Genomic DNA, 17,584 nt, shown 5'->3' with positions numbered 1-17,584 from the left:
TCTCAATCATATCTCTCACAGTTTGGAGTCAAAATGCTTTTCTAAACCCTAAATTGCCAAATATCTGTGCCCTCTTTTCCCTTTTGTATCTGCCTGTGAACTGGCCAGTTCTTTCCTGAACTGTTCTCTTTTTCTTTTTAGTACTTTGCCAAAGATCCATCAGTACACTAATCTTTTTATTCTTTCCAGACACTTACCTTGTGCTGCAGTTCCATAAGCATGTAGCCTGCTTCCCAAGTTTTAACTAGCAACAGTTTTACCTTTTCCTAACTCATACGTAGGATACTCACTTGCAGCCTTAAATATCGTTTCCTTACTATCTACTACAGAACTGTAAAACCCATGCCACATTTTTATGTTATTTTAATCACTGTATTAAAGTACTAGGTTTGGCAAATACATAGCCTTATATTCACAAATACAGAATAGCTGCAAATTAAAAAATTCCCACATCTTCCTAATGAGAAGACCCAAGTAGAACGTGTTTTTGTTTTTATTTAGCTTATAAATTTATGATATTTAATGTATCCATTTATTTGTACATGCAAGTATGCTTTATATAGTTATTAAAATACATATCAGTTTAGAAATACTATCTTATTCAAATTTTAGGTTACATGAAATGGTTTCATTTAACATTTTAGTTCTCCACTCTTTATCCCTAGAGGCACTCTTGGAGTATTATAACAGACTTCTGGAGCACATGTGATTTGTACAAGATATGGGATGTTTTGAGTCTGTGTGCAGTGATCTTTTGAAAATGTTATCCCAATTGTACACTTGTTTCAATAACATTATAGCATTTGCTTTTTAAGATCTTTAAAAGGCTTCTTAACAATGATCGCTAACTAGCAGTGGAGAAATTATGCACCCCTAGGACTGATTAATAAATCTGTATTAAATTTTTTGCCTTGTCTTTGTGATCTTATAAATGTGCATTAATTCAGTCCTTCCAAGCCCGTATGTCTCCCAGTACTTTGTTCAAAATAATGTAATAGAAGTTTCTCATAATGAAAGAGGTAAGAGCTAGATTACAAATTGCCACCCTCATATTTGGTGGATAACTTTATGGTTCGAAAAGAACAGTGTCTTAAATTTGAGTAGATATAGCAGTTACTTTGCAGTCACATTTTTTGTTCAGTAACAGAAGGGAGTGGAATCAATTAATAGCCCTTTAAATAGCTCACCCATCAACACTGTTGAACTCAATATTTTAGTTAAAACATGTGAATTTTCTGGCTGCATTGCTCCACACAGAGATATCATATGCCAATGAATCATATTCCTTTAAAAATACAAAACACTCCCCTTTTAAAATTTTGTTTCCTTATGTGTTGTCTGGACTGTGTTTCCTTTCTTAATGTCAATGTAAAAAGATAGAACAGCATACACCAGGAGGCCTGCAACAGACATATTGACAACGGTTAGAAAGCATGTGTCCCAAAATTCACTGGCCATGTGTATTTCAACTTCAAACTTCCCAGCAGGGCTTAGATTTTTTATTTTTGTGTGAGGTATTCTACTTAAGTAAAACTAAATTTCTTCCTTAAATACTGGCTTGAGAAGATAAAATGTTTTTTTCTTCTATGCTATTTATGTACAGACTTAGTTTTCATTAATTTTGCTTTCTCCTGCAGATTTTCAGCACATTGAACCTCAGATCAAGAATCAGTTAAATAAGAAAGCACAAAGAGGATTTGAAAATACAAAACAGAAATCACAGCTGCCTCTTCATCCTTCATGGGAAGCAAGCCGGCGGCGAAAAGAACAGCAATCCAAAATTGCTGTGTTTCAGGGGAAAAAAATTACCTTTGATGATTGATCAGTACTATAGTTTTGTTAATTTCTCTGTCTAAATTTGATTTTCTTCTTATTTTTTAAACTAGCTCATTATTTAAATATATATTTAAGTAAGTCTCTGAATGGGTTATAGAAATGAGTTGGTTTTGTCTTTTTTTAAGGGTGTTCGTGTTATGTTTAAGCTTCTGTAGATCAAGTACTTACTTAATTTTAAATATGTCTGGAAGACTGCTGTCCCTCTATAAAAGAATTTTGAGATGATAGCTATCTCAGATTTTCTCATTTGGTTTTATCATGAAGTGTATTTCGCTAGGTTAGCTCTGTGTTTCTTTACTTTGAAAATAAATGTTGAGTGATATTTGAAATAATAATGGAAAAATATGAGGAAAGTATAGCTATTTAAAACAGACTCTTTTTACTGAGTTACTCTTGCTAGCAAAACTAAGATGATAACTTTTATTATGGGTATACAGATAATAAGTTATATAAGTAAATATTAGTTTTTATTATAGCTTTAATTATTTGTAATTTTTTAGTTTTTGACTGTTTAAAATAGTTTCCCAGGAAAATTTTGGATTTCTGAATTATGTTTCAGTTATTTGGGGCAGCATTCATGTTCAAATGTTGCAACCAACCAAAAATTGGTTTTACTGCGTATAAAATTTCTGTCAAATCACAAATGTATAACATAACATTAGACATGTGTTCTTTATAGCAACAGTTTTTGAGGAATCATAGGTTTGGAATTTACAAGAGCAAATTCTGAAGGAGATATGATTACAGAAGCATTTTCACTATAGCTAAGCAGAGGTTATAATTCACAGAAGAAGGGACTGCTTTATATTTCATAGTACTGTTATTTAAAAGGGAAACAAAATTTTAAAAATCTCTTCAAATGTTTGACTTCTTGCTACTGGGAGAAATTAAAGTTCTTGGTTAACTAAGTAACCAAAAAAGTTAAAATATAATGTTTCTATCCCTACCCAGATTTAGCCAAACCATGAGGTTGAGAGCACTATTCATTGACCCAACACTTCTAACCCCAACTTCAAGGAGTTAGGGTTTGACTACAAAGTTAGAGGAAAGAGGCCACACGAGACTACTCACTTCTGACACCAACTGCAGGTTTGGAGATTGCAGGGGAGGGCTCCCCAAATACTGTCAGATTCAAAAATTTGCTTACAGAACTCACTAAAACCTATTATATTCCTAGTTACAGTTCATTATACAGTTTAGCGACTGAACAACAACAGATAGTTCATTACAAGGAAAGAGTACAGATTATAACCAGCCAAAGGAAGAAATGCATAGGGCACAGTCTGTGAGGGTTCTAAAAGCAAAGTTTCTGTTGTCTTCAAGTTGCATTGCCATCCTTGCATCAGTGTGTACAGTGTTGCCAATCTGAAAAGCTCACTCCAGTTTTAATGTCCAAAATTTTTATTGTATCTTTCGTAGATAGACATGCTCAGTTGATTGCCCATGTGATTGTTTCAGATGGATTGATAATATCATATGACCGAAGACTCATCCTAAATGACATGGTAGGTCTTTTTTAGTGCAGCCAACCCCTGCTCTAAACAAGGACACGCCTATCAGTTATGACGTAGAGGGCCTCCGTGAAGCTGAAGGCAAAGGCAGTTTCTCTCTTTGGGCAGGACCAGGTTCTTTACTACACAACATCTGTCACCCGAATTCCCCCAGTATTAACAATTTTTCTGTATCTACTTTATCTTTGGTTCTCATACTCCCTTCTCTCCTCCTTTTTTCCTTCCTTTTCCCCTTTCTCCTTCCTTTTTTATACTCTTTATCCCTTCATCTCTCTTTTCCTCATTTTATCCCTGTCTCCCTCTCCATCTACTCTCTTCCTCTCATCCTTTTATCATTTCTATTTCTCTGCCCTGTTTGTAGGCTCTCTCTAAAAACAAGTCATTCTCTGTTCTTTTGTATTACCACAGTTCAGTTATCAAATATTAAGATTTTGCCAATTGTCCCAGTGTCTTTTTATGGCAACAGAAAAATCAGCATCAAGCCTTACATCCAGTGGTCACCTTACATTCAGTTATCTCTCTTTGGTTGGAAACAGTACCTCAGTCTATTAGGATTTCATGACATCGACCTTTTTCAAAAGTGCAGATCAGATATTTTGCAGTGTCCTTTTATTTGGACTTGTCTAATACTCACATTTTCATATTCAAGTTATGCACTTTTGGCAGGAATGTTGCATTTGTCCTGTTGCATCATATCTGAGGTTAGGTGATGATATTGATATGGCTGGACCTTTACTGGTGGTGTTAACTTTGCTTACTTGTTTTAAGTGGTATTTATACGGTTTTTCCACTGCAGGATTACTATTTTCTCTTTGTAATGAATAATTATCTTGTGGGGAGATACTTTGAGACTGTGTGAAAATGTCTTGAAACTTTCATGCACTAGTTTTAACATTCATTCATAATTCTTACCTGAAATAATTATTGCTATAGTAGTTTAAATTAATTTTTTTTTATTTCAGTTTTTCTACACTTATTAGATGGCCTTTTAGAATAAGGGAGAATCTTACATTTTCTCCTATTAGTTGAGCTTTTAAATGTATTTTGGTATTATCTCATGGATACTTCTCTTTTTTCCTTTTCTGTTACTTTTTATTAATTGGCTATTTTTTATTCACTTTATCGATTATTGGATTATAAGATTTATTATAGTATACATCTCAAGTAGTATTTATACCACTTTACATATGGTCCAAACACCTTACTGTAGTAAATGTTACGTTTCTCCCCATGCTTTTGTACTATTGTTTATATACATTTTGCTTCTACATTTAACCCTGTAGTGCATTGTTATTGATTTTACTATAATTTCTGTTTGTCTCTGTATCATGTTTATGTTTTTCTCTACTTCCTAGAACGTTAGTAGCTGTTTTAATGATCTTATCTGCAGTGATTCTCTTGGGCAGTTTGTACCAACAAGGTATACTTGGCAGTGTCTAGAGATATTTTGAATGTCACATCTGGGGAAGATGTTGCATCTAGTGGATGTAGGCCAGGGATGCTGCTTGCTTTGGTTAATGGAAGCCCCTTCAAGTTGTTTCCTGTGTTTTTTTGGCATGTAAGTCCTTTCTGTAGTAGTGAGGAAGGTGGTTTCTTAGTTTCCACAATATATTTATTTTCTCAGCCCCAGAGTACACAGAAGTTCAGTTCAAAATTGCTGATTGATACCTCTGCAAAACACAAGTTTATTAGTCAAACTAATTTATGTTTGAAGTTTTTTTTTTTTCTTTAGCCTGAGGGCGTATGGTTTCAAAACTAAGTTTGCAAGTATCTGGGATATTGTTAGCAAAAATGACTGACTAAGGACATCCAAAAATTACCTTTCTTCTTTAAAAGCAGTGGAGAAAGCTGTCCATAGTGTCAGAATTGATGTTTTCAGAACTGCAGAATTAACCAAAAACTTACTAAGGGTTGTTATTTATTAAAAATGGCTGAAACTTGATACAGAGAGTATCTTTGTGACATTTTAACTTGCTCTATTCTCATCCCCCGCTCCCCAAGTCCATGGTGTCTTGAAAATCAGCACCCCACAATCATGATGAAAACTTGCAGCCTGACAGATACTAGAGGCGCCAGAAAAAGGTTGGAACTTTTTCAAAGACACATTCCCTGAGAATTATCTTTATTTGACCAGTAAGGTAGTTCACTGGAAGACCCGATGGCAATTCTTTCTTTATCTAACTTGGCTAAGAGCTTACCCAATGTGAAAAGCCTTTTTCCTGAGATCACTTTTTGAAATCAGTTAGAGGCAATTATTTAACATCACAACTTCCAAAGGTAGTGAATAACAGTTGGGGAAGACAAGAAGTTAATCAAACAGCTTAAAAGGAAATCTGGAAAATTCACTATCCTTAGGAACTTTGATAAGTTTTGACATATTTCCTGGAATTAAGAAAGTCATATGAATGACAGAATTATGTGCACATTCAGGAAAGTGCTGAGAAGGCCCTAAACCCTCACTTCTGGTTGACTTTGGGAGCTCTACATAAGCGGGAAGTGATGGCTAGTGTGGAAATGTCAACTTCCTTGCCAAGTGTTGAAGGTGTATCCCAACAAAAGGCTCTCAACAAAGTTAGTGAAGTATCAATTCCAGGCATTAAGGGAATCTGTCCAGTTATTAGCATACCACTAAGCAAATGATTTTTGGGGCTCCAAAATCACTGCAGATGGTGATTGCAGCCATGAAATTAAAAGACGCTTACACCTTGGAAGGAAAGTTATGACCAACCTAGATAGCATATTAAAAAGCAGAGACATTACTTTGCCAACAAATGTTTGTCTAGTCAAGGCTATGGTTTTTCCAGTAGTCATGTATGGATGTGAGAGTTGGAATGTGAAGAAAGCTGAGCACCAAAAAATTGATGCTTTTGAACTGTGGTGTTGGAGAAGACTCTTGAGAGTCCCTTGAACTGCAAGGAGATCCAACCAGTCCATCCTAAAGATCAGTCCTGGGTGTTCATTGGAGGGGCTGATGCTGAAGCTGAAACTCCAATACTTTGGCCACCTCATGTGAAGAGTTGACTCATTGGAAAAGACCCTTATGCTGGGAGGGATTGGGGGCAGGAAGAGAAGGGGACAACAGACGATGAGATGGCTAGATGGCATCACCGACTCTATGGACATGAGTCTGAGTAAATTCCAGCAGTTGGTGATGGACAGGGAGGCCTGGCATGCTACGATTCATGGGGTCGCAGAGTAGGACATGACTGAGCGACTGAATTGAACTGAACTGAAACCAATGAAGCAGAGACTTTAGTGACCATATACAACAAAGAATACAGATTTCACAAAAATAGTTAAGAAAAGTCACTAGACAAACAGCAACAACAAACCCTAAAGAGAAGAGAATACCTGATTTCTAGAGTTGGAACATATATTATTATTTAAAATGTCTAGTTTTCAACAGAATGTTGTCACACATACACAGCATATGGCTCATGTACAAGGAGAAAAAGCTATTTCTATAGAAACTGTCCCAAATAGGCCCAAACTTTGAATTTATTTGACAAAAACTTTAAATAGGCTATTTTAAATGTGTTCAAAGAACAAAAGGAAACAATATCTAAAGGTCTAAGAGAAAGTTTGAGAACTATTCTTACCAAATAGAGAATATCAGTAATGAGATAGAAATTATAAAGAAGAAAGAAAAAAGTTTAGGAATTGAAAAATACATTACTGAAACAAAAATTTCAGCAGAAGGGTTTGACAATACATTTGAGCAGTTAGGAAGGATTGAGTGAAGCTGACAATTGATCAATTGAGATTATCCAGTTACAGAAACAGAGGGAAAATAAATAGTGAACATTTATAGACTCTTGAAGACCCATGGAGATACCATCAAGTGTGTTAATATAGGCATAGTGGGAGTCTAATATGACCCCACATTTCCAATCATAGTTATGTACCCTCAAGAGAATTGAAAACATATTTAAAGGAAAAAAAAAAATTGAATGCACATGTTCATGGGAGCATTATTCATAATAGAGAAAAAGAGGAAAGAACCCAAATATCCCATCAGCTAATGACTGGATAAATGGTATATACATGCAGTGGCATATTATTGAGCCATTAAAAAAGAATGAAGTATTGATACATATTGTGACATGGATGAATTTTGAAAACATCATGATAAAAAAGAAAACATACACAAAATAGAGTTCTGTTTATGTGAAATGTCTAGAATAGGTAAATCCATTGAGATCAAAAGTAGATTAGTGGCTGCGAAGGGCTGAGGGGGAGAGGAAAAGGGAGTGCCTTTTAATGGATGTGACATTTCAAGGACTGGATGTGTTCTGGAATTGGATATTGTAGTGTTGGTTGCACAACTTTGTGAATATACAAAAATCCACTGAATTGTGTGCTTTATAAGGATGCATATTACTGTATGTGAATTGTATCTCATTTTTTTTAAATAATAATAAAACTTTACCTGGATTAGTGTGTTTTTTTCCCCATTCTTCTTCCTTCCATATAGTACTTCATTTGAAATGCGTTTTAGTTCAAATATTTCTGACTGTATTTTATTTTAAGGATTATTTTCTCTATCCTTGATAATTATATTTATTTTTTTCTTTATGTATGTGAAACGTTAATATTGTTCTGTGTGTTAGAGCTGCATAAAACAGTATACTCAGAGAAGTGGCAGCCATGCTGTTCAAATTGTTTATTTCCTTTTCATCCCAACCCCTCCCTCCCAGTGTAGATTAATCAGTCTCATTTGTCCTTAGTGTATTCTTCCTGTGTTTTTATTTGCAGTTTAACAAATATGTATGTTTTTTTATTTCCCCTTTCTTACATAAAAGTTGACATTTTCTAGATGCTTTTATAATCTTTGTTTTCATCATTTAAAAATGTTGGGTTGCTCCAAAAGTTCTTTGTTTTTTTTCATAAGATGTCTCTAGTTAATGCTTAGTTGTCTTTAACATCATTCAAAACAGTTTTGTTAGATTGTATTGTGACAGCTGTCATATCAACATGCATTAAAAAGCTCATCAAAATTGGTGAATTTTTGTGTAGCCATTTTAATATTGAAGGTGGGGGGAAATAGCAACATTTTCGGCATATTATGCTTTATTATTTCAAGAAAGGTTAAAACAACTGATATGCGAAAAAGATTCATGCAGTGTATGAAGAAGGTTCTGTGACTGATCAAATATGTCAAAAATGGTTTACAAAGTTTTGTGCTGGAGATTTTTTGCTGAACAATCCTCCATGGTCTTCAGGTAGACCAGTTGAAGTGATAGCGATCAAATTGAGACATTAATTGAGAATAATCAGTATTTTACCACACAGGAGATAGCCAGCATACCCAAAATATCCAACTTAAATGTTGAAAATAATTTGCACTAACTTGGCCAAGTTAATGTCTTTGACGTTTGGGTTCCACATAAGTTAAGTGAAAAAACCTTGACTGTATTTCTGCATGCAGTTCCCTACTTCAAAGTAATGAAAATGTTCTGTTTTTAAAACAAATTGTGATAAACAATGAAAAGTGAGTACTGTATAATACTGTAGAGCAGAAGAGATCCTGGGGCAAGCAAAATGAACCGCCAGCCACACCAAAGGCCAAACTTTATCCAAAGAAGGTGATGTGTTTGTGGTGTGATTGAAAGGGAGTTCTCTTATGAGCACCTTCTGGAAAACCAAATAATTATTTCCAACAAGTATTGCTCCCAGTTAGACCCACTGAAATCCCTCAATGAATAGTGTCTGGAATTAGTCAACAGAAAATGCATAATCTATCAGGTTACCATAAGACTGCATACTTCTTTGACGACCAGATAAAAACTGTTAAAGCCTGGATGGGAAGTTCTGATTCATCTACCATTTTCACCAGACTTTGCACCTTCACGTGTCCAGTTATTTCAGTCTTTACAAAATTCTCTTAATGCAAAAACTTCAGTTTCCTAGAAGACTGAAAAAGCACCTGGAACAGTTCTTTGCTCAAAAAGAGAGAAAGTTTTGGGATGATGGAATGACAAAGTTGCCTGAAAAACGCCAGAAAGTAGTGGAACAAAATAGTAAAAATGTTGTTCAATAAAGTTCTTGGTGAAAATGAAAAATGTGTCTTATTTTTAGTTAAAAACCAAAGGCCAACCCAACATAGTCTGGAAGTCACTACAGATCTGACCATAGAGGTCTTCGTTCTTTAAAATAAAACTAATGAATATAGCAAAATAGAAACAGACATAGAGAACAAGCTAGTGGTTACCACAGGGGAGAGAGGTGGGGGAGGGGCAAGATAGGTGAAGGGGATTAAGAGGTTCAAACTGCTAGGTACAAAAAAGTATCAAGGATGTAGTACACAGCACCAGGAGAACGGCCAGTTGTGTGAGAGGGACTGTATCCACTGTTGCTTTCTCTGAAGACAGAGAAAGAGTCACGACCTGAGGAAAGCTGGTGGCTTCTAGCAGCCTTCCGTTTACATCCAGGAAGAAAATGGGAATCTCACACCTGCCACTTCAAAAAACTGAATTCTGCTAACAACCTGAATGAGCCATGGAAAGGATCCTACCCAAGAGCCTCTAAAGAGGAACACAGCCCTGCTGGCACTCTGATTTTAGCCCACTGAGACCCATGTCAGACTTTAGACTATTAGATAATGTTTTTTTTTGTTTAAGTCATTACAGAATAGAAATGGCATCTCACATCATTGAGTAGACCTATTTATTCACTCATTTATGTATGAGACTTGGGAATAGCAACCCACTCCAGTATTCTTGCCTGGAGAATCCCATGGACAGAGGAGTCTGGCAGGCTCCAGTCCATGGGGTCACAAGAGTCGGACATGACTTAGTGACTAAACCACCACCACCACCACCATGTATGAGCCTTTGGTTATTTGTCATATTTTACAAACACTTTAAAATATGAACCAACTGTATTTTCATATTGTTGGAGGTGTGTCTTTGAAGTAAGTTCCTAGAAGTAATCTTATTATGTCAGAAGGTAAATGTGTATGTAGTTTTATTAAAAATAGCCCCATACATTGTCAGTTGTCTTGATTTTTGTCATTCATGTTTCCATCATGTTTGTCATTTATTTGATGTATTCAGATGTAGTGGTTCCTCTTCATTTACTATTCCTTAATTTTTATATTTACATTTGGGATCATGTTTAGAAAATCTTACTCTACTACTTACTTTCTACTTTGGTATCACTTTTGCTGTCCATGTTTTCTTTGTTTCCATTTGTCTGAAACACCTTTGACTATCCTTTTGATTTTTAGTCTTTCTGAAGCATTCTGTTTCAGATGTATCTATCGAAAAGAGCATTTTGTTGGGCCTTTATAAGCCAGCTTGAAAATGTTTCCATATAATCAAATTAAACCTTTCACAGTTGTTAATAAGATGGATATGATTGCTTTCAACTCTTTCAGATTGTCTTATGCTATTTTTGTTCAGTCGTGTCCAACTCTCTGCAACCCTGTGAACTGCAGCACTCTAGACATCCCTGTCCTTCACTGTGTCCATGGAGTTTGTTCACTTTCAAGTCCATTGAGTCATTGATGCCATCCAACCTTCTCATCCTCTCATGAAATTATTGTATTCATTTTGTTCCTCTCCATAATGTATGCTGTGTTCTCTTTTTAAAAAAGAAATTTCCTTAATTTGATGTTTAGAAAAGCCAGTATTTCCATTTTGGCAGTTATCTTTGTGCTTCTACCTTTATTTAATGCCTTTAGTCCTGTTTTTTTTGTTGTTTTTTTTTAATTCACAATCTGTATTATCCATTTTCAGTGACATCCCTTAAGTTTCACTTTCTGCCTAAACCACAGCTAATGGGTTTATTCTACTTTCCTCCTTCCATCTGCATTATCTTCCAGTTTTTAGTTTTGTTATTTTTACTTCATTAGGAGATACTACACATAACATAGAGTGTTGTTATATAACATATTATTGTACCCGTATCCCCACCTTTGTTTTAGCCTTAGATTTGCAATTAAGTATGTTAAAGCTAAATTGCTGAAGTTTTCTCAGTCATCTTTTGTTGGATAAAGTTCATTTTCTAGCAGATTCCTCAAAAAGGACTCATGGAAAAAACTATTTGAGCTCTTGATGCTTCAGTGTTTTTCTGTAGTTTTCATACTATAAATTTTTTTTCTGTGGTTTTCATAGTTAAACATGACTGGATCTTGGGTTTGTGGCTTTCTCAGTGATCCTGCCCCTTTTGCTTCTGACAGTTAAACATTCAATGTATCTATGGTGGAGTTTCTTGTTCCTTCCCATGTTAGGAAATCTAGGTGACGCCTTGACCCTTCCCAGGGATACGGAGTTGTTTCTTGTTTTTCATATTTTTCCTTTTACAAACTTCCCTGAGCCACAGCAAGTCTGTGTTCTGGTTAACAATGTTTGATGACCTTATTGTGCCTTAAGGCTTTTTTTCTCAGTAAGGAAGAAGACTTCTCATAGGTATTTGTGTCCTTGATTCAGCAGTAAGCTCTCCTCTTTCAAGCCTACACCATCAAGAACAGTTTTTGCTCTGTCTCCGATCTTTCTCCTGAGTGTCCAGCGTAGGCCCATGGAATTCCCATACCCTTTAGAGTTCTTGACATCTCTGAATAATTATACTACATTTCCCTCTAGTACTTTTATGGATTTTGGTTTACCTTTCAACTTTAATATCTCTGGAATTTACCCTGATGGGCAAACTGCTAAATAATCAAACCAGTTAGTTACAGTGAACTTGTGTTTCTCAGCTTCTCCTGAAGTTAGGCTGGGGACATGTGACAAGAATTAATTCGTGGAATATGAGAGAAAATTATATAAACTACTAGGTCTGCCCCATGAAGTTGTCGTCTATCTTCCACCCTTCTTTTGACCCTCAGTTACGTGTCAAGTCCTGGGGAGACAGTAGAGGACCCTGTTTTTAAGATGAAGAAATAACTATCAATGTGGGAACCTCAATAACTGGAAATCACACTTACCACCTTTCCCTCCACTTAAGTCAAATGGACTTAAGTTAGCCTCTATCAAACATCCTTGTGTAAAACCAGTGAGAATTTTTTTTTATAGTACAAGTATTACTCTGATACAGAAACTGTTGCTAGAAAAAATGTTCCTATGACAAAAATCCAAAATATACTTATCATTGGTCCACTGTACAGTCAAGATGGAAACTAATATCCAAAGCTGTAAAACTGGAGATTTGTGCATGCAATGACAAAACATTTTTTTAAATGGTCGTTTGCAATTGCTTGAAAGGTGGATGATGTGTTTATTGGCTTCCTAATACTAAGGAGAGAGGCTGGAGAAAGAAATGCTGGTATTGACTGTTGATTGTTACTCTGGACTTACCAGGGTGGTAGGGGAAAAAAGAAAAATGGGTTGTAGCAAAAATCTGTTAGTTTGAAAGCAGAAAGAAAAAAGAAAAAAAGATGAAAAAGCCATGACTTCTAGTCCCAAATAATAAAAGATAATGGACAAATGTCCACTAAGACTTCTGGGTTCACACAGACCTAAATAAAGATGTGGCATTTCCTCCTAAGCATGATAGCTTTAAGCCATGTTGGCAAATGGAAAAAATAAGGCAGGCTTGAGAATTATATTTAGGAAAGAATTTTGAAGGATACTATTAGCATATGTAAGTGAATAGATATCTCTCCCTCAAAAATAGTAGTTTGCTTTTTTGTAATGCCAAAGAATTGAAAGTCTGGATTTCGGTAGCCTTTGAATTTTCTGTCATTCTGAGTGTTTGACGGGGGGTGGGGGGGGAGGGGGAGGGCTTAGAGAAGAGATGAGTTGCAAAAACTAAAGGCTCCCAGGAAAGGCAAAATGCCCATCTATTTCAAATATAATAATGGACCAAACAATCTCCAAAAAGGTAGATTCAGAGCTACGAAGAACACCGTATATGTAGTTCCTTCTAGACAGAAAAGCCGCTATCAGGAAAGTGGCCCACTACCAGAAAAGAGGGATCTCACAATGTCTGCCAGAAGGATATCCTACACAGTGCCTTCTGTGTGTGTCCATTACTCCCTTTACCAGGTGACAATTTACATCACAAACCTCCTGTCCATGCTTTACTGTGGTAAACTGGGTCTGGTGGCAATAGATTTCTGTAACTTTGTTGTTAGTGCAACTGTCACTAGAACCTCAAGTGGCCATATCCAGAACTGGTGGAGAGAACCACACATCATTCAGAGATCTTGGCCTTTGAGCTGATTGTGATAACTGAATGGAATTTTGAGTTTTCTCTCTTGGGGAAGGAGGGAGTGTGCTCTATTAGTAGGGCACCTGGTAACCAGAAGGACATACTATGTTAGAAACTGGCACAGAAGTGTTCACTTAATATATTTCTTCTTTTAGTTAGGTATCTGGCTAAATTATACTTCCCAGCCTCCTTGAAGTTGGCAAAGGCTGGCCAGAAGAATGTGGGTACATGATTTTCACCTGCCCCACAGAACTTTCCAGGCAATCTCCACATTTCTGTCTTTGTTTTCCAGCTATATGTTAAACATCTTGGGCAACCTTACAAGATAGATTTACAAGATGGTGAAGTTTCTATTAATATCAGCCAGGGTCCCTGCTTGGTTGCATGGAACAGATCCCCATAACCCAATCCAGCCACCGAGTGAACTTCACATGAGCAGGAGATAAGTAAGTATTTGGTTATGTCACTGAGATTTAGAGTGTTAGCTGTTACTACAGCTAAGAATTATTCTAAAACATATGTGTGGTTGGTATCTTACTATTCTAATTTTTCCAAAATGCATATTGTTCTAATGCCTTTTTTGAATAGTTGGGTTGTCTGTCCTCTACTGATTTGAAATGTCACTGTATATTAATAATCACTCCATTGTTCCTAGACTTACTCTCTTTGCTGCTTATCTGTTTCTCTGACCAAATACTGTATTTTAAATTATTATAGCCTTGTAATTTATTTAGACACTGAGTAACTGTTTTTACTTAAGTTTTTTTTTCCTCAGAATTTTCTTAGCAAGTCTTATGTCTTTTCTCTAGCAACAGATTTTAAAATCAGCTTGTAAGTTTTATTTTAAAAAATTGTCTTGGGATATTAATTTTGATTCCTTTTAGAAATTTTTTGTAACCTGGAAGGTATTTGTATTTCAAGTGTGTTCTCATTGTTGTTCTGTAGTTATATAAAATGATGAGTCTCTTTCCATGGATGGGCCTAAAATGTGGAACTGCAGAAGAAATGATATGAACAGGAGCAAGCTCAGTCGTCTTAAATGTGACATCATTGTGCAGAAATTAAGTAGCTTTAAGTCGGAAACTGGGATGTTGTTTGTACTTGAACATGTGTTTTCCCTCAAGGGAAAACTGGTTGTGAAAGAAAGTCATTCTCCATGCTGTTTTCCGAATATAATTAAAAGGATGTTTTTCAGTAAAGATGGCCAAAACTTAGAGGATCAGTGAATGGCGGAGTGTTATTTGTGTTTATTTTTAAAATAAACATGATATGAATATTCTTTGTTTAGCTTAGCTCTATTATGGACAGAAGTTCACAGTCTTTACATACACCAACAATAACAAATTTAGCTCAAGTCTGAAATAAGTGTGAACTAGTTCTGATTTTTTTTAAATCGTAGGTACCACCTGTGATAAAAGAGAAATTTATAAGCCCTATCAACTTTGTGAGGTCTGTAAGTGCTATGTATACAATCTGAAAATTCTTGTCCTTCCTTTTTTAATCATCATCTTTATCAGTTTGAATTCCTACCCTGCTTTCCTCTTTCGGTTTTTTTAATCTGTCCTTTTCTAAACAAAGTACTTAAAAATCTAATAGATGTTTAATTTCTCAGCATAAAAATGGGTATCTTACACTAATAATCAATATTGCATTTAATGGAGAAATATTGGAAGTTAGAATCATAACAAGGATGGCTCTCATTATACTATTGCTATATTTTCACTTGACATTGTTTTAAAAGTTGAAGCCAGTACAGTTAGAAATGGAAAGGAAGAAATAAAATTAAAATCAGTTCTACCTCTGCCTCATTTATAGTGGTATGTCCCATTCATTTTATTCCAATTTTATTGTGGTTACAGTAAGGATGTTGTTTGTTTGTTTTTTATCCTCATCTTCGTGTAAGGTATCCCAATTCCCTCACCCCTTTCTCCAGGAGGATCCACAAGTGTCCAGGACTGTTGAATGAGAGGTTGCGTATGTGCTTAGTCACTCAGTTGTATCCAGCTCTTTGCAACCTCATGGACTGTAGCCCTCCGCCACTGGGATTCTCCAGACAAGAATACTGGAGTAGGTTGCCATTCCCCTCTCCAGGGGATTTTCCTGACACGAGGATCGAACCTGGCTCTCCTGCATTGGCAGGCAGATTCTTTACCATCTGAGCCACTGGGGAAGCCCCAGTGACAAGTTACCTGTTGATAAAAAATCAGAAAACCTTTCATTCTGCTTCCCAAAATTCTCAAAATTCTTGACCTTCCTCTTTCTAACCATCTTCCTTATCAGTTTAAATTCCTACTCTACTTTTCTCTTTCTTTTCCAGTTCCTGTTTTATTTGAGGCCAGAGAAAACAACCCTACAAGTACGGCTGTAAGAACTCATCAGGCACTTTAGGGGTAAGGTTTTTTTGAATGTTTGTTCCTAAGTGAATATGAACTGGGAGTAGAGAAATGACCAATTGAGGCTAAGTGAGAAAACAAAAGTGAGAAAAACCCTGAAAACAACAGAATAAATACTACATGGGTTGCATACCTAGTATATAGGGTTCTTTGGCATGCACTCAGTAAATAATAATATTAGTTCTTGAGAAACTCATCTGACTGCCGATTAATCATTTGTAAATATTGTCAATCTTTTAGTCACTTTGCTGACAGTTAACATTTTAGGGAGAAGGTGTCCTTTAATTCATTTAACATGGGATCTGGAGCTGTGTCCTGCTTGGTGTAGGATATCGTGGTTAGCAATGCAATGTGGGCAAAGTATTCCCCCCCAAAGGAAATCAAGGTACTAATATCTCTTAAATAGTAGAAAGACATGGTGTTAGCCAAGAAAGAGTAGCTGTCCTCTACAAGTCTAGTAAAAGAGCATGAATATATGTGAATCTATTTTAAAAAAGAAACAAAACACCTTAAGAGAGAAACTCCCCATGTGTACCCCAGGAAGTACTTGACTCCTGGAGAGACAGGAGGAGTAAGGGGAATAGTCAGTTGTCTAGTGTAGCTAGAGAAGAGAATGCAGAAAAGTGGTAGATGTGAAACTGATGAAGTGGAGAATTAAGGCTAAAGGAAGGCCTTGAATGTCATTTATGGTTGTTGAAGTTTAGTTTACAGGAAACTGAGAAACTCAATTGGAAATTGAAAAATCTGAGGATGGAGAAAGTTACGTACTTGTGTAGAGATTTGAAGCATGTAATATAACCACCTTGCCAAGTATCCTTAGCTTTTTTGTATTTCCAGTAACTAACCTCTTTGAAAATGTTCTAGGTCAAAGTTTTCCCATGATATTTCAAATCAACAGATCATCTGTATAAGGTTAAAATTACCTTTAACAATAATGAGAGAAAAATATACACACACATGGGAAAAACAGCTCCAAAAACAATGTTTTGGCTTTTCTTGTGCAATAGCACAGCACCTTGAATGTCTTTTATAAGGTTCCAGAACTAGCTCAGATTACTAAACGGAGGAGAAATAAAGATCAGTTATCAAGTTTCATGTTAAATGTTATTTAATTTAGTGAAGTGCATTAATGAAATAAACAGCTCAGTTCAAATTAAAAAGCGTGTATACCATTATGGAATACTCAACAGTTCCTTTTTTTTTTTTAGAAAATCACCTAATATGGAAATTTAATAATGGATCTAGCAATGATCATCAATGACTGCTAAAATGAGTAGGTAAGAATCTGTTGGGGATTTCTGTAGTGGCTGTATCAGACTGACAACGCTGAGCCCACTAATCATTTTTAACATCACAAAAAGATAGATGGTAGAGACATCCTGGGCTTCCTCATATGATGCAGTTATGAAGGATGCACCACCATCATGTCTTGTTGCTCCCCCAAATCAAACCTAACCTACATCTGGTCAAGCCTCCAAATTTGACTTTTCATTGGAAATACAAGGAACAGAAGAATGTGTTAATATTAAATGACACCACCAGAATCCAGTCTTCAAAATCTAGAATGTGGAAAATTCTATGGGATAATAGGTGTTCTATTAAAAAAAAAAAAAAACACACACACTTTAATAGCAAGACAAAGAAAAAATGATAAAAGGGAAATATATAAATTTTAAAGAGACTTAAAACACA

General features: G+C 35.7%; 1 protein-coding gene across 1 annotated transcript in view; it reads left to right on the top strand.

The window, feature by feature from the left end:
* Window positions 1-8,348, top strand: part of SRFBP1 (serum response factor binding protein 1) — a 66,311-nt gene extending 57,963 nt beyond the window's left edge. Inside the window, exon 8 of the mRNA XM_065918217.1 lies at window positions 1,638-8,348. Coding sequence (XP_065774289.1) covers window positions 1,638-1,822 — 185 coding nt within the window. The 3' untranslated portion in view covers window positions 1,823-8,348. The remainder of the gene's footprint in view (window positions 1-1,637) is intronic.
* The last annotated feature ends 9,236 nt before the right edge of the window (window positions 8,349-17,584 follow it).

The sequence above is a fragment of the Muntiacus reevesi genome, chromosome 1 (genome assembly GCF_963930625.1).
Source record: "Muntiacus reevesi chromosome 1, mMunRee1.1, whole genome shotgun sequence".
In the NCBI taxonomy this organism is placed as follows: Eukaryota; Metazoa; Chordata; class Mammalia; order Artiodactyla; family Cervidae; genus Muntiacus; species Muntiacus reevesi.
The sequence above is the reverse complement of the archived record's forward strand: the minus strand, read 5'-3'. Positions and strand labels throughout refer to the sequence as shown.